The sequence below is a fragment of the Episyrphus balteatus genome, chromosome 3, assembly GCF_945859705.1.
Source record: "Episyrphus balteatus chromosome 3, idEpiBalt1.1, whole genome shotgun sequence".
In the NCBI taxonomy this organism is placed as follows: Eukaryota; Metazoa; Arthropoda; class Insecta; order Diptera; family Syrphidae; genus Episyrphus; species Episyrphus balteatus.
The window spans coordinates 112,220,527-112,244,936 of record NC_079136.1 but is presented as its reverse complement, the minus strand read 5'-3'; the positions used below and the strand labels follow the sequence as shown (position 1 = coordinate 112,244,936).

The following is a 24,410-nucleotide window of genomic DNA, read 5'->3' as shown; positions in this document are numbered from 1 at the left end:
ACTGTGTATTTGTCAAACTAAATATATTTCTCACATTTTCGGATATTCCAATCATGTCATCAAAACGTTGCACGTTGACCAAAATATGTGAACAAAATTATTTGTTCGTATTTTCAAATGAAAAAGGTTCTTAAGTGTTTAATAAATACAAAAATTATTTAACATATTTTACAATTTTTGTAATTTGTATTAACCAATAAGATATTTCAATATAAAAAAGTTACACATACGTCACAGTGACCCGCGTTAAGACGCAAACAAAATAGTTAAATCAAATTTATAGCTGACTAAACAATCACACCATAGTTTTTGACCATTAAATAAGTGTCAAAATATTGAAAATGAGATGCTAAGACTTCGAAGCCGTTAAATATCGCCAGCGAAAATGGTTAAAGTATTTTTTACCCACTAACCCGTCCAGAAAATAAATCATAAAACAAAATGGTGGAAGTTGGCGGAACTTATGAAAAAGAAATTTATAAGGAAAATACAAAAATATTACAACAAAAATAAAGAATTAAAGAAAGAAGAAAGACAAATTGAACATAGATAAGTTCAAATAAAATTAAAGTTAACAATACTTTTATAGAAGGAAATATGTAGTAAGTTTTAATTTTTTGTTTTAGTCTTGTGGCATCATTTGTTTATCTCAAGTCACAAGGTAAAGAGTTCCATAAACGCGAAGAATAAAGAAAGATAGAAGAGAATACTGCGCAAAATTTTGTTGTACTAAGTTCTTAGTGCCTGGCTACACCATAGAGGAAGGAATACCTAGAGAACCGACTCCGGGGGGTTGTTCTCTTCGACCCTACAAGCTGCAATGAGAGAAAAAACTCCACAGTGGCTATATGTGGTAGTTTCCCCGTGCATTTTAAATGGCACTAACACATTCAACTGTGGAGTTTTGCTCAATCCGCCCAGTGCGCAACTGAGGTGAACAAAAAAATTCGGTTAATTCAAAAATTGCAAAATAAAATTAAATTTTCAGAAAAAAATCTTTTTTTGACATTTAATCAATAAAAAATATATTAAATATTACTTTTTATTGCTTTTAGCATAAAAATCAAACAATATTTATGAACTTTATTGCTAAAAACTATAAAAATTTCAAAAAAAAGTATAAGCGCACCCTAACTAAACCATGAAAAGTATAAACAGCGCCTAATTTTCCACCACACAAAAGTAGCTCAAAGGTGCGTATTTTGACAGATAAAAAAAATAAAAAAAAATTATTTTATTTGTTGCTCTTGTGGTCGTGCATTGCGTGGAAAAGCATTTTACAATGTTCACGGAAGAGTCTATTGCGAAGAAGATTATATGGTAATTTAAATGCAAGCATTTATTAAAGACATATAACATTTAATTGAAAGAACTTACTTGATTTTCAGTACTCGGGATTTCAACAAACTGCAGAAAAATGTGCAATATGCTGACATATAATCATGGAAATGGTAAGTCTGAATTAAATTATAAATATTTGTTGTAGTTTAATTTTCTTTTTCGTTACAAGATACTGCAAGCAATGGGAAAATCCTATCATCCCGGTTGTTTCCGTTGTTGTATTTGCAATGAGTGCTTGGATGGTGTTCCATTTACTGTTGATGTAGATCACAAGATCTATTGTGTCAACGATTATCATAGAATGTTTGCCCCCAAGTGTGCTAGCTGTGGAAAGGGTATTTTTCTTTTCTTTAAAAGAAAAACTCATTTGATAATTTGTTTAGTTATTATTTAGGTATTACACCTGTTGAGGGAACTGATGAAACTGTTCGCGTTGTTTCCATGGACAAAGACTTCCCTGTAGATTGCTACATATGTGAGGAATGTGGAATGCAGTTGACTGATGAACCAGATAAGCGGTGCTATCCGCTGGACGGAAGATTACTTTGTCGAGCATGTCACCTCCAAAGATTGGCCTTGCAAGCATCGCCACATGCCAGGCACACAGAACCAGTGTGTGCTTCGTATCAGTATATGAAATGCGAAAGAGCCAATGCGACAAAAACTAAACGGCTTACAGAAATTCGATATGTTTTTATTTATTTAAATTAATTTTAACTTTTTACTTTATTGTAATTATGAAAGACAGGTAATTATTAGGGACAATTTTTTTGTTTAAGCTTTAACTGGTGTGGTTTAAAGACCTGCTGCATTATACACAAAAGAAACATGCATTTACTTTTATGTAGACTCAATTCGATATTTGAAAAAAAAAAACAATACGCACATATATCATTGCATTTAAAATGAAACATTAGAATAAAGATATTTATCAAGTGCAACGTAACTACATTTTAAATACACATTTATACATAAATTATTTATATTTAAACAAAAATTTAGATAAAAGTAGAAATTTGTACTTTTTACCAAGCAATTAATTCATATATTTCATAATTATTAATTAAGCTTAGCGCTTGTACAATGTAACATAACACATTTATATATTCCTATATGGGTGATTATATTATATGTAACTGGAAAAAAAAAATAAGCATTGTAAGCAGCTAAAACCAGGACGTTCCAATTATCCTAATGGATGAACTAAATATATACATAATTATGCTAAAATTTAATGAAAGTTTCATTTAATTTGTATTTGTTTCAAAACAAAAACCATACGGGGATTTTGGGGGTCATAGAATCTGCTATACAGGGTGTAATCTTTCTAACTCCCTCAATACCAGATTTCCCATCTTTACTGGGCTGGAAGGCTGTTAAAATGAAAAAAAATTACGCTACTTTTCGTTTTAAGTTTCCTTATTTTTTGTATTCATTTTTAAATTCAGTCCCATTACGTCAATGTGTATGAAACAAAAACTAACGCTTAGAGCTAAAATATGTGATGGTTAGTGTGTTTACTTGCAGGTAAACAAACTTGCGCAGAAGCTTCATTCCTCTAAATTCTTCAATTGCACGTACAAATCCAATGTACTCTTCAAATTGAACATATCTGCAAAATATAAATGCAAATTTTATTAGATTTTTGCCAACAATTATTTTTTGTTTCAACTTACCCTTCGAAAAGAAGATCCTGTTCAAAATTATGCACCTGAATTCCATTGACAGTCGAGCTCATCTTTTGTCGAAAAACATCACATATTCGAATATCTACTGCCCGAACAACACCAAACTATTCAATTATTCTTTTGAATATACTTTCGCTGGGCTTGACATTTTCATCATTTTCACTGTGACGTGGACAAAACCAACGAATTGGTAGATTTGCAAAATGAATTGTGTCGGGTCTTTCGCCAGCTTTCATTTCATCCATGTAATGAGCATCACGAAAGAATATATCCCAATCGTGTCGATTGGGAAAATCATCTTTTGATTCTTTTGTACGAACTTTAAATGCTTCACTAAAATAGGATACTTTAAAGGACATCCCATCAAGACGCCCCAAGGCATTTGGCAACCGACTACTTCTAATTCTAATTCAGCTTCTAGTCTTATTACTTCGAGGGTGCTTTTTGTCACCTAAAAAGAAAATATATAATTTATTTAGTTTATTAACTCTAACAACAACCTCAGCACTGAAATTAAACGAAGGATTATTCTTGCTTTGGTTTTAGAATGCAACTGACCACCAAAATATTGTCGCTGGAACAAGTAATGTGTCCACATACAAGACTATTATCATCCCAGTCCTGCTATATGGTGGTTATTCCTGAATATTATTTTTTTTGCGTTGTTGAATTCGATAGACCGCTGCTGTTGTTGTTATGGTTTGTAGGTTTTGGAATTTGTAAGAATTTTGAGGGCTGCAAAATTAAAAAAAGGAAATTATTGAGAGAAAACCATGACAATATTTTGGTACTCACCTTGCTATGATTATTTTCTTATTGGGACAAGCGACCAATATTTTGGGTTGTGGCATTAGCTGGATGGGGTAACACATTTCCAGAATTGGACCGATTATTAATTAATTATCATTGTTCTCATCTAACTTTTGCACATTTTTTATAAACTAACTTGAAAAAAACTTTTATTTTGCAACCAAAACAAAATAATTATCAGAAATTGACAGCTGTCAGCTGTCACTTAAGAATTTTTTTTTTTGAGCTACAACCGCCATCTTTTTTCTGAATCCACCACTCACACGTATTCACGGATAAGAAAAAAAGAGAAAAATAAGAGAGTTCTCTTCTATTCACCTCAAATGAAATTTGCGGGTGTTTTAGGCAAGGGGGGTACGAGTCGGTTCTCTAGGTATTCCTTCCTCTATGGGCTACACAGTGATTTTTCAATCGATTGAAAAATCACATGCGGTAGCTACACACTGTTGTGCCCAATCACCTTTTACATTTTCTAGGAACAAACGTCAAAAAGAAGAAAAATTTAGCAATGGAACTGTACTTCCCTCAAAAAATTCAGTTCCCTTTGTGAGCATCTTCTCCCTTCACTCCTCATCCCACTTGCCCGCAAACTCACTGCTTAGGCGATTGAAAAATCACCGTGTAGCCAGGCACTTAGGTACCAAGGGCTACTATATTACTTTTTTGTTAATTTTTCTTTTTCAACTTTCGTAAAAAAACACTTTGAACTCTCACCTTAAATGATAAAAATTAAAAAAAGAAACTTGCTCAATTGAAAAAAATATGCTTTAAATAAAGTTAATACCTCTATATTAAAAGGCCAAACTTAATATGGCTTAATATGGTTGTCACACGATGCTGTGCCTTTTTATCTATGACATAATGGTTAAATTTTCATGTTATGCTTCATTTTTTATTTTAGACTTTTGATCAGCTTTTTAGTATTGCATTTTTAAGACAAATTTGACAATACTGTCCTGTTTAGAAAGATCATCACATGCATTCCTGCATAACCTTGCTCTGGTTTTGAAATAAAGGGCCCAAAACATTTATTTTCTTTTCCCTTGGAGGGCCCCGGGGATGCCCCAATGGTATGTAGCACGTCCCTGAGAATCGAGTATAGCATCGGACTTAAACGTTGTAGTGTCATATACATATTTTCATAGGCACTGATCAGGCTCTGACTAAATTATAGGATGATAGAAAGTCTGTATTGTGCAGGGGCTCTAATATTACAGTCACGAGTTTTAACAGGACGTCCCAGAAAATATCGTAGATATTCTCAAAATGACTGTGTTTCGAAAATTATCAATTTGAGTTGTAAATTTTAAGATTAGAATGAAAAGAGTTTAACACTATAGGATAGGATTTTTGATTGAAACAATCACAGCTTTGTATTGTTTCTACCATTAAAAAAAAATGTTTTTCTATTTTTTATTTTTAGAAAATATCGAGTCCTCCTCCAGTCCAATTACAATCAACGAACGTTCGGATAACAGTAATTCACCGCATCCTACAATATCCGCCAATATCCTGCAATGTTCTACGGACACATCCCTGCATCGGAATAGCCATTCCCCAAAGGATATTTGCATGTCACCAGATGGAGGACACTCAGCCAATCAAAGCAACAGCCTTAGTAGTAAACAACGTCGCTCCCGAACCAACTTTACACTCGAGCAATTAAATGAATTGGAAAGACTTTTCGAAGAAACCCACTATCCAGATGCTTTCATGAGGGAAGAACTGAGTCAACGATTGGGTCTTAGTGAAGCCCGTGTACAGGTAAATCACATGAAAATAAATCTTTTCAATTTTTTTCTTTTTTGAACCAAGGGAAATTCATTAAATAAGTGGATATAAATGTCCACTTAAGGACAATCAATTTAGATTAATTACATTTCGTAAAATTCGACAAGCGATAAGTCACTGGTAGCTTGACATTTAAATCTAACCACATCACTTAATCGAGGTGAAAGGACGACATGGGGTGCTAAGTAATTCTTTCTCTTCCTTGAACTCCCTCTTTCTTAAAAAAAGGAAAAGAATCTCACCATGAGAGAAGACCACCAAGAGATTGATAGGGTAGAATAGCAGAATTAGTTTTTTTTTTTGTATTGCTAAGTTGGTTGCAACTTGAACTTGAGTAGAAAACTTTCAGCCTTTTTATACTTCTTCTTAAAGGGATGAACATGAATTTATTGCCTGAAAGTGATCCCCTGCCAATACATGTATAACTAAGTGTTTCTACAAATTGTTTCTTATTCAATTCTTTTACCCAAATGGCGACATATTTATTTATGGCTTTGAAATATTTTTATGTCACACCCATTAGGGATGCGTGATTAGATCTATGTATATATCTTTATAATGGTCCTATAAAAGAATTATCTGAACGTATTTTCTATTTATTTAATGTGACTTTGCTTTTAGAAGTAATGAGATAACAATGATGTGTGTTAGTAGTATTATGAAACAATTTATTTCCCTATTTATAATAATTCATTGTGTAGAAAGACGAGTTCGAAAGTTTTTGTGACAGAATCTAGAATGCAGAAATGCAAAATTGCACTAAATGTTGGGCGCCATTTAAGAGGCTGATTAATATTGACAACAATATTTATCAAAACTCTTTTTAGTGTTATCATTTCTTAATAATTTCATATTTCTTCATCTTGCAAAGAATTAAAAAAATAAGAACGTTGTAGTTCTTAGATTACGTTGTAGATTACATTGGTATTCATTTATTTAGAATTTTCTTAACCAAATTGGCTTTTGGTGTTCATAAAATGTTCCTTTCCTGACTCAACTTTCTTCTTCCTTGGGGCATCATCCAAACAATGGCTTTGTGCTAGTTTGTCTATTGGCATTTAAGTTAGTATTTTTTTTATAAAGGATATTTTTTATTTAAAGAAAAGAAGAGAGTGTCAAATTGTTATAAAAAATGACAACTTCAAGTTCAATTTCCTTTTATTGAATAACGATTTTCCTTTGCCAAAACTGAACACTCAGACTTCAAATTTTTATTCTGTACACATTCCATATTACCACCGAAAATTTTATTTATTTGTACAGTTGGTTTTGGAACCTTGTTAGAAAAGTATAGCCGTTTCAGTGAAAATTGCTTTTGAAAAAGAAAACAAAAAAACAACATATAGCTATAAAAATGTACTTGCTGCAAAAAATATCTACTATCAAAATGGGAGCAACACATAGGAAGAAATTATTTATATCTATGTAAGTTTTCAACCTTGCCTTCTACCCAGGGTATCTACTTTTACACTGCTTGAAAACGGGCAGACATTGAGAATGGACATAGTAAATGGCCATATAACTTTCAAACCTCTTTTCGCATGCAATTCCAAACAGAAGTGCAAAAAAGAGAGAGAATAAAATCCTTGCAAAGTCGCAAGTTTTGTTCAATTTTTATTCGTTGAATGCAAGCTATGCATTATAAACTTTACAACACGTAGGTCTTATATTGTTGATTTATGAGACAATTTATATGATTTACTATCGCATATACAGTCCGAAGTATTAGATTCTTCGACAAAGATAAATTGTTGGAAGAAGAAAGAACCAGACCTTTAGTAAATAAAAGCCTCAACTTGTAACATTATTTTTTTTCAGAAGTTTCCTTTTTGTAGGTGAGTTTGCGAACAATTTTAGGAAAAGATTTTATTTATTTAAGGAATATGTGATTAAAAACTGTAAGCCAAATCGTTTTTTTTTTTTATAATTTGTAGGTATTTGTTAATTGAACTCCGTTCCAGGATTATAACAATTGGAGTATTAATTTTTGAATTGTTAATTCAAAATGGTTTAAGAAACTTTTTATTTCCAATGTTTTCTTTTCTTTTTAAGGTCTGGTTTCAAAACAGAAGAGCCAAGTGCAGAAAACATGAAAATCAAATGCATAAAGGTGAGTGAGACTGGAATGTTGAAAACAGTTTTAAATTTTTCTTGTGATACTTACCTACTCATTTTAATTTTTGTATGATTGGTTTTATTTTTAAGAATTGGTGTTGTTAAAATTATTAAATCTAATGCATTTTTAGACTCAGCCTAAACAGAAGAAACGATTGACTTCAAACTTTGTTTTGAATCTCCCAAAACTTATTCAAACTCCCAAAACTGATAAAAAATTATGTATTTTTTCAAACTAATGCTTTCCTTTAAAAATCTTTAAATCCAAAAAATCCTGTGCATTTCACAGGGTCACTTAAGTGACCAACTATACCTAATTTCAGGAGAATTTTGGTATGATACAAAAATAAAAAAATACTAATGTTTCTCCTTTGTTTCATACACTGATAAAAAGACACTCAATTTAGTGCCATCAAGGTGTTATTACTCCTTAAGAATTATTATTCGTGATTCCCTAGATGGAAAATTGAAATTTTTTAGGACCAAAATTAACTGTAGGTATACTTGCCAAACGACCAAAATGGAATAAAATTTGTTTAACGTTTTTGAGAAAAAAAAAAAAAAATACACTGCGGCAAGTAAGGTCCAACTTTTGATATAACAGCACCTGCCACAGAACTATTCACTTGAAGTCGAACTTTCTTGTAAACGACATAATTGATATCAACGCAAAGTTTTGTTCCCGAACTTTTTAGTTACTAAGTTACTTACTTACTAATGTCAAAATTTAGATAAATTAACAGAAAAAATAATTTTTTGACTTTATTTTTAAAGCAGTTCAGTCAGGGCCGTCTTTAACTATCCTGGGGCCCTTGGGCACACAAGAATTTGGGGCCCTTTTGGAAAGTAAAATAAGTACAATGGTTGGCTTAAAGGCAATGGTTATGGTTAAAAAGGGGTGCCAATATATCGTTTTATATAAAGTAAAGGGGGTGCCAATAATACGTGCATCGAGACATCAATTGTTGCCACTGCCAATAATTGTACCCTGTATCCGTTATAAGTTTCAGTTTGAAGAATTGGAAAAAAGAGCTCAAACGGATTGATAGATTTGCTAAAAACTCGGTACATACGATTTCTACGTAATTTTCAAGAGCCGTTTTTTTTAGTTTTTGCCTTTTTTTTTAATGTCTCTTTTTCAACGGATATCTCCAATATAAAGTTTTCGAGATATTGCAATTTTCTCAAACACGGATAACGATTTTGCTTTGAAAAAAAAAATATGTTTTGCTGCAAATAAGGCCGCACTTTTGAAAGAAGAAAAATATTTTTTGGACCGTTATTAACGGTACCTACTTGCCATAGAACCGATTTCTTAATGAAAACGACACAACCGATTTTAATGAAAATTTTTACATAAAAAGGTTTAAACTGAAAAAAAAAAATTATTTTGGATTAAACAAAAAAATTAATTTTTTCTTGAAAACCAATTTTTTTAAAAGTTATTTAATGAATATTATGTGTCAATCTTTAAATACGAGAGCAATTCGCAATTCAAATTAAAACCATTGTACCATGGCGTTTTCCATTGAACCAAAACATTGATGTATCGTCGCGTCGACGAGCCGGCAATAGTTTTTTCTCAAACGTTTTCCAACGGAAAAAGTATTGATGTTTTTTGCCGACGAATTGATTCTTTTTCGTCTTTTAATACGAATCTACTCATATTTTTACACTGATTTTACCACGCACTACAAATTTGACAGTTTTGCAAACTTCAAACGAAATTATTATTTAAGGAAAAAGATAATGGAAGAGAATTCGTTGTTTTAATTAATAAATAATCTTACCTACAGTGGCAAAAAAGGTAATTTTCTTGTTTTTTGAAAATATTATTGTCTTATTTTTTTTTTGAAAATTGAATTTGGGTTTGGTGGTTTGGATTTAAATTTTTGTCCGCATACAACGCCACATAGTTTGTTTTCTTTTTGAAAACATATATTTTCCGTATAGGTGTAGAAAAAAATTTATTTGGTTGTTTGGTTGCCATATAAAAACTAAAATTTTTTGCTAGATGGTCTGACCGACAAAAATGTTTTGAGAATATAATATTCGTTCCTTCGGATCCCCCTTGAGAATGGGGGCCCTGGGCACGGGCCCCGTGTGCCCTTATGGTAAAGACGGCATTGAGTTCAGTTACAGTTCTTCTAGCAAAAAAAATAAAAGCACGACTGGGTCGCACGAACATGCTTTTAGAGTTCAAGTTGCTTACATTTTTAAGACTTTTTAAATAGAAATTTGGGAAATGTAAGTACATATATAAAAACAAAAATAAAAATAAAACAAAATCTGAAATCAAATTGCCCTCCAAAAAAAGTATGTAGTTTTATTTGATATATTAAGGTGCATTTTTAGAAATAAAATTTTCAAAATCGTTTGAGCTGTTTTTTAAAAAACTAATTTTTTATAAATAATTTTTTGGAAAAAAAGTTTTAAAATAAAATTGGTATGCCATTTTGTAGAAATCACTAATCAACACATAAAAACAAAATTTCAAAAAAATTCAATGTTTCGTTTTCGAAAATTTGATTTTTCAAAAAAAAATTTTTTTTTTAAATCAAAAAATTATTTTTTTCGAAATTTTTTTTTGCTTATATTGAGACTATATAAATGCTTCTTTAAAAAAGTTTCGTTGAAATCTAATAAGCGGTTGCGGAGCAAATCGGATTTAAAAAAAAAACGGTTCTATGGCAGGTACCGTTAATAATGATTTTCAAAAAAAATTTTTTTCATTAGAAGATAGACCTTGTCTTAAAACTTATATTTGAATTTTTTAAACAAAATCGTTGGAGCCGTTTTTGACCAATTTCAACTTTACTAAAATCGGTATATGACAAGTACCGTTATTTTTGGTCCAAAAAAATTAATTCCAAAAACTCCTCTGGGGAGTCGCCAAATAACGCTACATACCAAGTTTGACATTAATTGGTCCATCCGTTCAGGCTGTAGCTTCGTATACAGACAGACAGACTGACAGACGGACAGACAGACGGACTTCCGGGACCCACTTTTTTGGCATTCTCTATCATCGTAATGTCATGGAAAAATGTTATCTCAACTTTTTTTTTTTGTACGAATGCATAACTTGATACTATATCGCAATTAAAAAACCAATTCATTTCTTATGGGAGAGATTTTTTTAGATTTTTTCCAAAAAAAATATTTTTAATTCACCACAGCTGTAAACCAAAATCGAAAAAAATTTATACTCACCACGATTTTTTTTCTCGCAAAACAATTTTTTTTTTTTTGTAAATTCATTTTTTATTATTCATCAACTTAAAACTATCTTAAAGCTAGACAAAAATTCATAAAAACTAGCCTACTTATCAATTACTTACATCTAACTTACTGGCCCTATACGGGCACTCTAAGTTATACTTCATTTTTCTTAATTCTAATGCCTTTCGGCCTTATAACTATTTTAATACTAATATTTTAATGGTTTTTATTTTTACCAAGAAATAATTTAAAAAAAAAACTTGGTATCATATCATTTTTTTTTTTTTTATTTTAAAACTTACAAACTAATTAAAACTACTTAAACTACTTAAACTACTTAAAACTACTTAAAAAACTAGAACAGTCACAGCAAGCAATTTTTGATTTTTTTTGTATTTTTTTTTTTTGTATTTTTTTGTTTTTTTTTTTTTTTGTATTTTATTTGTATTTTTTTTGTATTTTTTTTTTGTATTTTTTTGTATTTCTTTTGTTTTTGTTTTTTTTTTTTTTTTTTTTTTTGTTTTTTTTTTTTTGTATTTTTTTTTTTTTTTTTTTGTATTTTTTTTTGTTTTGTTTTTTTTTTTTTTTTGCCACCCCGACTGTCCCTACTTAAAACTAAACACCTAAAACTATGTAAGCCGGCCAAGGCATAAAAAACGAAGACCACTTTTACCTATAATACATGAATACCATTACTAAACCACCAAAACTGGTTCTCCTGCTTTACCCTATCTCTTCGGTCCCGATCGGACACAGTCCTACTGAACCGAAGGTGCCCTTCTCCGCCTAGTGCGAGGATGTCTCTGTCATACAGCAGTCGCCTGTCCACGGTTCTTCGCCCGACGTGGTAGATTAGCGGAACTGCCAATCTATCCTGTACAAGCCCCCGACTATCTAAATAGAGGAATGCCTCAGGCGGAATATAGCCGCTTAAACACACACTCTTGAAGTATTCGTCGTTAGGGTAGTAAGCCCCAAAAATGTAGCTATTTGAAGAGGCCATCGCTCTTGAAACGTGGCCACGAACAAGCTTCAGCATAAAGTTATCAATTCTATTTATGTTGGCCCTATTGTATAAAACCTCATTGGAATAGTAATGCGTGTAATCAGATTCGGGTGTTCTGTGCAGACCAAGGCAACGTCTAAGACACTGCCTCTCAAACACCCGAAACTTTTCCATTTGAGATGGAGCAACGTTGAACCACACAGGGCATCCATAGACAATCATCGGCCGGATGAGGGCCATGTAGCAAATCACCTTAACCCTGGTGTCAAGCCGACTGCTATAAAACAGCCGTTTCGTCAGGGCAAAAGCTCCCCTAGCCCTGGCCAGAGCAGCATCCATATGTCTATTGAAATATAGATATTGATCTAGCCAGATGCCAAGGTACTTTACTACACTTTTACTCGGCAGTGGATGTCCGTGTGGTCCAGCGATCACCAGCTTCCGCCAGTTCCTTCGCGTATCCCCAGAGGCCCTAGCCAAGGGAGTCCTAAATAGAATCGTTTCTGATTTCTGAAAGTTAATTTTCAACTTCCAGTCATCACAATATCGCTGAATTTTGTCGAAGTCACGTTGCAAGAGAATTCTGATGACCTCAACTTTTGGAGCTGTTCTGTACGCAATTAGGTCGTCGGCATACGCAATTGCCTGAGTTAGACTTCCTATCAGATCGCTGGTGTAAATACTAAAGAGAATCGGTGAGTTCACCGCTCCCTGTTGAAGACCATTTTTAATATTAAAAACTCCAGTAGAAGTTACATTGCCACTTTTGACAACAAACGTTCTACCATTGAGCATGTTATAAAGCATATATAAAAGTGGTTTACTTATACCAAGTCTTGTTAATTTAAGGTAGAGACCTTCTAACCAAACGGTGTCGAAAGCCTTTTCCAAATCAACAAGACAGGCACCCGTGCACTGTTTTTTAGATTTGTTCCACTGAATATCAGATACAAGTTTAGACGCGGCATGAATAGTGTCATGTCCTGCCTTAAACCCGAATTGATTATCCGGTATGATATTGTTGTCCTCAGCCCACTGAGACAGAGCCCTATTGATAACTTTTTCAAATACCTTGCTGATACTTGGAAGGAGACTTATCGACCGGAGGAAAACAATGTGCAGCCCATTGTTTATATATTTCTATAGTACTATCATGAAGTCGAATTTAGTACCTACTTAGAGGATATAATAAATGGAGTGCTTGTTCCTATACCTAATACATTGTAACGCCATATGCATGGATAGGGGTCGCTGCCTTCGTTTTTCAGTGCGAGTCCGGTTCCGAAGCTGTAAATAAACACGCTTGTTGATGACAGCCATCAGATGAAAATAAAATGGAGGCATGCACTCATCGAAAACCTTAAAGAAACTAGATCCCTCTATAAAAGCTTCACGGAACTAACAGCACAAGCACTCCATATATTATATCCTCTAAGAGTACCTATTAGTTCATGTTACCACTTTTTTGAGGTGGCGCTCAGTGTGTTTTTTTCATACAAGTTCTGCTTTTTCAAGTCACCACTAGAGTTCCTAAGATCGTTTCACTTCATGATAGTACTATGGAAATATATATACAATGGTGCAGCCCATTGTTTTTGCGGAATAAAACATTAGAACTGTCATCTGTTCACCACAGATATTTTTTTTTTCAAGAAAAAAATGTTTTCTTCACCTCTTATTTTTTTTTTTATCAAAAAGAACTGTATACTAGGCTTAAATCAAAAAACTTTTTTTTGAAAAACCAATTTTTTTTAAATCTTGTTTTTAAGAGCCCTCCCACACTACAGACTTTCTATCGGCCGATAGTTAGATAGGAATTTAGTAAAAACGTTGTCATAGTTTTGAGTTAAGTTATTTTATCTCAAAAACTTATGGGGACTTTTCACGAGTCGATTTTAGCCGCACGATATGTCGGTCGATTAGGATTTTTCTATGGGGAATGTCAATTAAGTCGCCTGCGACTTACATTCACACGAGTCGAAAAGCTTCGCCGCACGGCAAAAATCGACTCGTGAAAAGTCCCCATTAAGGTCCAATCTTTTAGAATTCTTGGTTATCAGATTTGTTGTTTTTTCCATTCAATATAATACAAACTATTTGTTCCATATAATGTATACATACATATACGTATCCGTTGTGTATCTTTGTATGTATCTGGTATGTAAGTATTTATACAAAGAACTACATGTGGCTCCCTCTACTGGCACTGGAGCAAGTTTAACGAAAATGTAGTTCACAATTCACACCCTTATCAACCAATTTCACTACTCACTACTAACACTTACACATGTATACAATCACAACACACCACGTTGTGTCAACCAAGAGTAAATGGGGTTGATAGTGTGAGCTGCGTTGGTTTAATTTAATTTATTCCATCCACCACGATTGTAATTTGTTCTGCAAATATATCCAAATTAGGATGTTTGTGTAGTTTTTATTTTTTCATATAGCTGGTGGAATTTTAATTTGCTTGACAGATGTTACAAATTTCAAATCAATTCTGTCAAAATTTAAACTGTCACTCAATAAACGGAAAAAAAAATAAAAAACAAGAAATCCTCTCCACATACTGCAAAACCTAATCCAATTTACTTTTGACACAAAATCATGTCGATATGTCAAAAACTGCAAAATGTCACGTGTCATTGATATTTTGTTTCGTTTTTATTTATTTTGTTTGTATACGTAGTTGGTTTTTATCTGACGGGAATAGCAATATCAAAAGAGGATTTTCAGTGGTGTGGTATAGGTACCTTTAATCAAAATGTTAACAAAATTGATGTTGTTTTTTTTTCTTCCCTGGCACGGTGTTGACTTTTCCAAATTGGCTAGCAAACATATGTATGCCCTCGCGTAAAACATAGGAAGCTCTATGCCATGTTAGTGTGTGGTGGATTTTTTGTATGTATTTATCTATTTATTCATTTGTCTGCGGGTATGGTGTTATAAACGGAATTGGCAACAAATGTTTTTCCTCTTTAAAAAATCTTCAAATAAAGTTTATTGGCTGGTTGGTGGCTTTGGTGGATGAGTTGTTATAGTAACGATACACGGAGTTTGAAAAAAAGCCAAAGTTTGCTCGCAATCAATGCCATTGGTGGGTAAATTTGTGGCGGATATATAGAGTAGGAAATGATACAAAATTGTTTAACGTTCAGCATTAAGAGCACGTGATTGAAATTTTGTGAAAATAAAACAAACAAAAAATAGAATCGAATTAGCTATGTACCTACGAATATAGATTAGGAATGAATTTAATGTATTTATTGTTTAGATGAGCATATCACAAAGAAATCACCTTTAAAGTTAAACGATTTAAAAGATGTAACTTCGTCAACTCAAATACATATACTTTAAGAATGCAACAACTTCGATTGGCTGATAAAATGTTAATTAATTATGGTTTTTGTTCCGGCAACAACATACAATTATTTTTGAACTGATTTATTTTTTTCGACGGGCGTTTGTGCTTGTATCAAAGTGATGCATGGCTATTAAAAAAAAATAATATAATATCAAAGCACCATTTAAAAAAAAAACTGAGATGAAATTTGTTTGGATCCGTATTTCATGAAATTTCTGAATGAAAATGTTACACATACACCACAGTGACCCTCAATTACTTGAATGACCTGACATGGGCAATTTTCAAGATAAAGCTAAATCCAAAAAAAAGAAAAGTTTATTGCATTTATTTTTAAAATCATACCAAATACCTACTAGTTAATTTTATTTTTGCACGCTAAATAATGCTGGAGAGAAACGAAAAATCTCATGCAAAACAATTATGTCGTAAACGAAAATTTTCTTTATGCTTTTCGTTTTCCAACACGCGGTTCTATAAGCCAAAATCACATTTGTGCCAGATTATTTTGAAATTTTCTCAAATTTTTCAATCACTCTTGCTTCGCTTCAGCTTCGTACGAGGATTTCATACAAAATTAGCATAAAGAAATCGTGAACAGACAATTTCGTTATGCTTTTCGTTATTCAGTAGGTATGCATCTGTAGAGAAAAATTTCATATTATTTGGGGAGTTCTAACGCATTTGTCACTTACTTTTTACTGTCCTGGCGTCCTGGACATTCTTGTTCTGTTTGTTTGCTATCGGCTTGGGAAACTTAAAAAAAATTTTCTGTTAACATTTTGCTGAGTTAACATAAATTCATCCAGAATTAAAATTTTGAAAAAAAAAAGAAAAAATTTGTAATATTTTCCAAAATCAAACTTTGAATTTTGAATTTAAGAAAATATTAACCTTTTTCAAAAATTTGATTTTTAATTCAAAAATGTGTTTTTCGAAAAATGTACCTATTTTTCAAATATTAACCTTTTTCAAAAATTTGATTTTTAATTCAAAAATGTGTTTTTCGAAAAATGTACCTATTTTTCAATTTGCTGTTAATAAAACGCTCTTTTTAATAAATATTTTAGTAAAAATAAATATGTAGATTGAGTCGTTCGCTAGTAACTCTAAAATAAAGACAAAATATAAACCGTTAATAATTTGTATTTTACTTTGAAAAAAAAGATCTTATTTGCCACATTACAAATTTCTGATATATGTCAAATAAGTCCCCATTAGAACAACAAATACATATCTTACTAGCTGTTGTTTTTATATCTTTAAAAAATTACAATTCAAAACAAAAGATGTAGATATCTAATCGAAAATCAATACTTAACACTCAGCCAAAAATCTCTCGACTCTATCAAATCACTTCCCAATAAAAACAAAATAACTTAACATTAATTCCACCAACGAAAAGCATCAATTCAATAAAGACAAAACTCACAAAAAAATGAAGCAATAAAACTTTGCCTAATTTGATATTCTGGGTATAAATATATACTATTCCCCATCTAACCCTCGAAAGGTGTCCAGACAGAATACCAATAAAAAAAATAAGCACCACACAAAAAACAACTCAATTGGAATAGAAAAAAAAACACTCCTTAAAACCTACCAGAACCACTTCTTCCCTTTCTTTCCTTGACGGGTAATATTTCATTCACTAAATCTTCTGTTAATCAAGTTGATGTTCTCGTGAACAAGTGTAATCATCCCTTAAATGTGTTTAAAATGCTGGAATAATTTTTAGAAGGGCAGCAAGCCACCAGAAAAGAACATTTTGTGTATAGGGCGTTAAGGGTTCCACCCTTGTAAATGTAATTTATTTTACGCTCATTTAGTCATGATTTTAAATTGTATAGATATCACCGATAAAGTTGTTTATTTTTTTTATGAAGATTTTGAGGTTTTAATCTATCTTATGTGCTGGCAAGTTTTTACATAGTTCTTCCTTCCTTCATAATTTGAATATAAGTGTCATTATATTACTTTACACAAGCTTTTTTTTTCAAAAATATACACCTGAAATAAATTTAATCTCTGTACCACCATTCAAAATGTAATTAAATTAAATCTTTAAAAAAAACTCTAAATCAACCCCAGTTTTTGCCAGTTCATTCACAAAGTGTATAGATATACGTTACTCCCACGGGTGTCATTTGTTCCCGTGGTAGCAATAAATAAGTGTTTTCAGTTGAGATAGAGACGAAGTTAAAAAAAGGTTGAACGATGTGCAACAACCCCCAACAAGAAGCTTAATTTAATTTATTTTTATTTGATTTACTGACAATCGTTATGTTTTCTTTTTTTATTTCATTTTTACCTTCCAATTCATTAGGCTTTATCGCTTTTTCATCTTGTGTCTTTTTTTTATTTCTTTGTCGTTTTAGGAATTCTTCTTTCAAGTCATAGCCCACCAGTTTCAACCCCATTGGAACCGTGTAGAGTTGCTCCTTATGTTAATTTACCAGCTTTAAGGAGTACGACGAGTTCAAGTTCTCAATCGGCGAGTAGTAGCTCAAGTCAGCATTTTGCTTCAACATCAGCGGCAGCAACAGCAGCGGCGTTTTCAGCATTTGATCCTGCTTTGATATCAGCTGCAGCACATCAGGTATTTATATTTATTTCAATAATTTTACTCATTTTTTACCGAACTACTTTGAGTTTTTCTTCTTCATTCTTCATTTAAGAAGAAACCAAAGTTTCCGTGTTCGAACTAAGCTAGGCTTAGCAGCAATGCACTTTTTGATGATAATGATAGTCTTGTTGGCAAGAGGCAAGAAGAAAAGGTTGTTGGCAGTGGACGTTGGGATACGAACCCAGACCTCTGGTAGTACGAGTTACTGCTATTAACAAAAAGAAAAAATAGAGCTTTTAAACTTATTTGGAAATCAAAAATAACTTTTTGATTTTCTATTTATCTATGTTTTGCGTAAATTTTGGCAATTAAAGACTCAATAACAAGACATTTAAAGCATCCGAACTCAGTTTGCAATATCTAGAGTTTTTATGTTTTTTCATATTAGACCGAGAGGCCACAACAAATTTTGGGAGTAAAATATGAAAGTTTATATCCTTATGCGTTCTTATAACCAGTGTTTTTCAAAGTGTAGATCGTGACCCTCTGCGGGGCCGCGAAAAGTTCCTAAGGTGGTCGCGGCCGCAAGCCAAATATTGATACAAAAAAAATAAGGCTAAATAAAAACAAAAGACAAAAAAAATATCTCAGTGCGACAAATGTGTTATGTTTTTTAATTAAAAAATCTTGGATTGATATTTGATACTTTAAAAATTAAATCGTTTTCCAAATTAAGTCTGTTTCTCTTCACAGTTTTGATGACCAACATTGAAGAGAATTTGACAACACATAGATACACAGGTATGAAGTGCCGAAGGGCACTAACAACCGCAAAGCTTCGTTTGAATGAATTTAAAATGCATTTTATCTCATCAAAATAAAAGAAATTTTGTTCAAAGTCTCTAACTCATATATTTTTAATTTGAACAAAAAAAATGCTTTTAGAGACGTTCAAAAATGGTTATCGCCAGTTTTACATATCGAATTTTTGAAGAAACGATTTTAAATCCATCTTAGTTCCATTTTCACATTCAGAATACATTTCTGGAAAATAACTCAGTAGTTTCATCTCCAAATTTAATAAACTCTGCACCATGAGAGAAATTTGGGAGCTAATAAATATTGATTTTTCCTATGAATTTTCTTCAAGAATCTTTTGAACGCATGGTAAAAAATCAAATTTGTTTGCTTGTAGAGACACGGACCATAACCGCAGTTTTTCGAGAAATCCTGTAATTTTGTCTTTTGCAGTTATAATGTTGTCCTCTCTTCCTTATTGGAGGTTATTATTATGGATGTTTAAGTGGTCAAACAGATCACCGAGAAATGATAATTTTAGACGCCACGAATGGTCAGAAAAATAGTTCGAATTTTCAGATTTTTAATATTGTTAAAACACCAATAATTAAAAAATAGTTCGAATTTTCAGATTTTTAATATTGTTAAAACATACTGACATCTGCGTGGTGAAAAAGATAATTGTGGAGCGAACAGTGAACGCATTTCATCGCATACAATCCTAAACAGTCAACTTGGCAAGGCTTTGCCTTCTATAGCAGAAAGCAGGAAGAGTCTTACAAAATAAAATGTCCAACAACGGAAAAAAATTCTTCGCGAATAAGCCAAATCTGAAGGGGGTCGCTAGCTCAAAAACACTGCTTATAACGAATTCAAAAGTCTGGCAGTTTTAAATTGCGGCTTTATATGGTTTTAAGGGGTTTTAGGAACGTGAGTTTTCCATTCACCCTGAGTAGGCTAAATTCATACTTTTTCAGATTCTAATTCCGTGTGTGAATTGCGTTAAATAGTTAACACCGTGTAAAATTTTTGACACTTTTGTGGTAAATACAAAATTCCAGCTGTTAAAAATTTATTGGGCTCTGGGACCTGGTTAAATTTAAGTTAAATTTTTTTTGCAGGGTTTTGTTTTATTTTTTTTTTTTTATTAAAAAGGAGTTTTATGGCAGAAAAGAGGCAGAGAAAAATATTAAACAATAATAAGCCATACAGCTGAAATTTTTTTGTTCACCTCAATAGGCCTTAGGCCTAAGGCCGTGTGTGAATGGCGTTAAATAGTTAACATCGTGTAAAATTTTTGACAATTTTGAGGTAAATTAAAAATTTTCAGCTGTCAAAAATTTATTGGGCTCTGGGACCTGGTTAAATTTGAGTTAAATTTTTTTTGCAGATGATTTTGTTTTGATTTTTTTTATTAAAAAGGAGTGTCATGACAGAAAAAAGGCAGAAAACATTTTTAAACAATAATCCATACAGCTGATTTTTTTTTTATAAATAGTGTCAAAAATTTTACACGGTGTTAACTATTTAACGCAATTCACACACGGCCTAAATACAGGAATTAATGCTCTATCATTTTAACTAACCCTGAAGACCTCAATTTGGAAGATGTGATCAATAGAACTCAAGATATCAGCTTTTGAAGCAGCTATGTTTTGGAGACTTTTATGTTTAATTTTTTGTTTGTTTGAATTCCAAATTCTCTAAAAATATTGCCGATATGGTTAGTTAAAAAATATTATGCCGACTTTTCAAGTATATGTTCACACGAGTCGACTTACGCCGAAAAGCTTTGCCGCACGGCTAAAATCGACTCGTGAAAAGTCGGCATTACAATCTTGAGTTCTATTTGTCGCAAAGCTTAGATTAAGATCTTCAGGATTAAGAATACAATCAGAGTATGAAATAGTGTACTAGCTAAAAAATATTTCGGGGGGTAGTTTCTACGAAGGTTTGGGTTAAATATGAGGCAGCACCATATGAGACAACACCATTGCTGTGGTTAGGCTTGTGTGGTTCGCGAACGTACTTTAGAAGATTTAGGTGTAAAAGGTTCAAAATAGCATCAGCCAGTTTCAGCGTTTCTTCTTCCAGATCAGATCATTCTATTTATTTGAGAAACAATAACAAAATCCTGTTGTACTAAAATTGAACAATGATCTGATCTGGATAACGAGGAAAATAAAACACAGCTATTATTAAAAATGCTTCAATTTTACATTAATTTGGATACAGTTTGAACAAAGTAATTTGTAGATTATAATTATAAACTCTTTTTAATAGTGGGGGTTTAAATGTTTAGTTTGTGTTGGTTTTCGGTACATAGTCTTAAGAATTTCAGTCGAGTTGCGAGTGCAAGCACAAACATAAAAATTAATTGTTAACCTTGTGATAAAAGCATCAACTTTCCATAATTGATAGGAATCCGCATACAAGTAATTTTTAGTTACTAGGTTATTTTGGATTCCATCATATTTTGCAAGTAGGTACATAAAGTAAGAAAAAATCGTTCCTCATATACAGAGGATGAAGACATGGAGGGAGAGTTAGAGTTAGTATATTCCTTTTAATTACAACAAGGATGTTTTTGAAGTTATACTTCTTATGGGTATGAAATTTTTTTTTGACAAGAATGTCAAAGGGACTATGACGCGATCGCCATCTCCGAGACAATTGGGCAGCAGGGCTGTCGTTTCACCTTTAGAGTTGATAGTACTTTAGTATTTAAAAATGCAGTACGCCGCAGTACGGTAAAAAAAAACCTGGCAAGTTGCATGTTTCATGTGGCAAGTTGTGGGTGGCAAGTTGCATGTGGCAAGTTGCCACAAAAAACAAAAACGTAAAAAGGTATTCATAAATAAGGTACCGAGAATATTTTTCCAAAAATACCATAAGATGAGATTGTTAAAAATTACGATGTTTGATTATTTTCATAATAATATAAAATAAAAATAATAAAAATATCAAATGAAACTCATTTAATATACTGAGTGAGAAGTATAACTTCAGTCGCGTGTACATGTGTACACACACTCTTTTTTTTGTATTTGTTTGTACCAGGAGTTTTGCATATTTAGGTTGCCTTTAAAGCAAATGTCGGTTAACCGAGTTATTTAACGTAGTTCTTAGACTAATATTATTTTGTTGTTCTTATTTTAACAAAATTTTGTGTAATAAAATTGTAATATTATTCATTTAATTTGTTTGCAGTATGCTGCTGCTATTAGCAACAACTCTAATGGACTTTTTCCAATACCACAATATCCAATTAATCTAGCAGCTATTGCCGCTGCTCATAGTAAAAGCTCCAGCATAGCCGATCTACGAATGAAAGCGAAGAAACATGCAGAATCACTTGGACTTACGGAGAACCCAGCTTAGAATTAAAGTTTACGTAACAAAATTGTATAAACCATACTAGAATTTAAGAATTTTTAAATTTAATGAATATAATAATTCTTTAACTGTACATTTTGAATATATTTTATAGTCACCATTCTTTTTTATAAAAAATGTTTAAAGCTTAACTTGAATTAAACTTGGATTATTGATTTCTTTTAAATTTCTCTAAGGATTTGTCAGACAAAATTTATTATTATATCATATAAAACATTTGACAACTGATTAGTTACAGGTTTTTGTTGAATAGTTAAATTCGATTTGTTTGAATCGAACTTGGTTCTTGAATTTAATTACATTAATAACTGCTATTATCTGTATTTTATTTTTATTTAGCAGAGAACTGTTTATAATAAGTTTGGTAAAAGTTCTCTAGAGAAAACTGTGATTATTTTTATTTTATTTCCAAGATTTTCCCTAATAAATAAAAAATCTTCCAAATATAAGGAATGTTTTATTTTTACGTACCTACATACATACATTAATATACTACACAAATCAATTTATTGATTTCAAAATATCCAAAATAACTATGATAAAAACTTGTCTAGGTCAGAGCATCTACACAGCTATCTTCCATGGTCCATTGATTCTCTTCATTGGGAAACCCTCAAGAGATTTCGGTCAAGTTCAGCGCAGATGTCAGGAAAAATAAAAGTTAATGTAATCACATTAGACTGGATAACTCAATTGGCTTGTCTTAGATTGTTTGGATCATATCAAATCAAATGTCAGTTTATTTTTTGTAGGTTAAGTCTTGCAATGAAACTTATCATTGCTGACGGAAACAGGTGCTTGGTAGCTCAAGTGAATTGCACAACTTTACAGAAAAATGATAACAATGAATGTAGACTTTGTGTAAGTAATTGATTTTGAGAGATGATTGCCAATTTTAGAAAGTGGTAGTAAAATTATAGCAAGTCATTGAAAGGAATGTGAAAAGTTACGAGTTACCTTATGTATAGTTGACTTTTTCGATTTTCGATAGAATCGTTTTACTACAGCGACAACCTAATCACAAAACCCCAAATGAGATAACTTCGCAAATTATCCCATTTCCAATGTTCAATGAAATTATTTCTTTTATAATTGATAATTGACACTCGAAATGAGATACACCCAGGGAAAAAATAGTTATTTTTAACAATTTTTAAATTTTTTTCATAGTAGTTAAAATCGGGATAACTATTTTAAATAGTTATAAATAGTTATTTGTGACTGTGGGACAATATACAATGCATTTTTTTTTACAGGGGAAGAGGTGATATATATCATTCCGCTTACGGGAGGGGAAATTATTATACATATAAAGACCACAAAAAATGAAAAAAAAATAATTATTAAAATAGCTTTTTTTAAATTTAGAATCGTCTTTTATACAGTGTCCCAAAAATAATGGTTCAAACGAAATATGTTGATATAGGCCAAAATAAGGACTAGCGTCGCTAATTGAAAAATTAGTTTATAATTTTGAGCAATTAATAAATTTAATAATAAATTAATTATGTATAATAAGAATTTCTTACCTTTATTTGGAGACGGACTGGTTTTCCTCGAAAATGTAGACTTTGCTTACAAAGAATAAAATTAAACAAACAACATAATACTTTTTAAAAAAATCTCCCTTTTTGTACCACACGACTTAAAACTTGTACTCGCACTGGCACGCTTTTACAAGATAGTTTTTGTATAACCATAAAAAAATAGTCATTTTTAGCTATTTTGTAACTATTTTCTGTTCAAAAATAGTTATTTGCAAAATTTCATTGATATCTATAAAGTGACTATGCAAGTAGTTACAAAATAATTTTTTTTCCTGAGTGTGTCTAAATGGTCTTAGTTAGCTTAATAAAAAGTGTTATTGGCGCAAATTTTTTATTTTAGTAAATTGCTAATTAGTAAATTGCGATTTAGTAAATTGCTTAAGCCATTTTAGTAATTTACTTAGCTAAAAATCACTGCTTTTTACTTAGGTAGTAAATTACTAAAAAAGCTATAGCATTTTACTAACTCGTTTACAATTTTACGCCATTAAGTTTTGCCACTTCACCGATATCTACCATCAGAATCAATTTTCTCCAACAGTGTATCAAAGTATCCCCAAACCACTATACTAAATCTTCCATGTTTTATGGTTTTTGTGTTGAATCTGGGGTTATATTTCGTTTTTGGTAGTCGTCGTACAAACTGACGAGACCCTTTACCACCATAAAGAACCAATTTGATCTTATTAGAGCAGAGAATATATAAAGGGTCCTGTTTAATGATTTGCGGATAATTCTCCCAGGATCGAGTTATGGCAATTTA

General features: G+C 31.8%; 1 protein-coding gene and 2 long non-coding RNA genes across 4 annotated transcripts in view; 1 reads left to right on the top strand and 2 right to left on the bottom strand.

Moving 5' to 3' along the window:
• LOC129914216 (aristaless-related homeobox protein-like) overlaps positions 1 to 22,231 on the top strand; it is a 40,763-nt gene extending 18,532 nt beyond the window's left edge. The window contains exons 2-5 of the mRNA XM_055993359.1: positions 5,263 to 5,603; positions 7,683 to 7,740; positions 17,719 to 17,939; positions 21,915 to 22,231. Of these exons, the coding sequence (XP_055849334.1) occupies positions 5,263 to 5,603; positions 7,683 to 7,740; positions 17,719 to 17,939; positions 21,915 to 22,085 (791 nt within the window). The 3' untranslated portion in view covers positions 22,086 to 22,231. The remainder of the gene's footprint in view (positions 1 to 5,262; positions 5,604 to 7,682; positions 7,741 to 17,718; positions 17,940 to 21,914) is intronic.
• Positions 2,399 to 4,223, bottom strand: LOC129914217 (uncharacterized). Its single transcript, XR_008772148.1, has 5 exons — positions 3,825 to 4,223; positions 3,530 to 3,764; positions 3,018 to 3,480; positions 2,923 to 2,953; positions 2,399 to 2,714 (listed from the first exon to the last, which is right to left on the bottom strand). It is a non-coding gene; the product is annotated as an uncharacterized LOC129914217 (long non-coding RNA).
• Positions 15,680 to 23,882, bottom strand: LOC129914218 (uncharacterized). 2 transcript variants are annotated; one of them, XR_008772149.1, is made up of 5 exons: positions 23,630 to 23,882; positions 17,979 to 18,174; positions 17,652 to 17,925; positions 16,036 to 16,125; positions 15,680 to 15,981 (listed from the first exon to the last, which is right to left on the bottom strand). It is a non-coding gene; the product is annotated as an uncharacterized LOC129914218 (long non-coding RNA). The 2 variants fall into 2 exon arrangements; XR_008772150.1 differs by lacking the exons at positions 15,680 to 15,981; positions 16,036 to 16,125 and having other exon boundaries at positions 17,584 to 17,925.
• Positions 23,883 to 24,410: the final 528 nt, after the last annotated feature.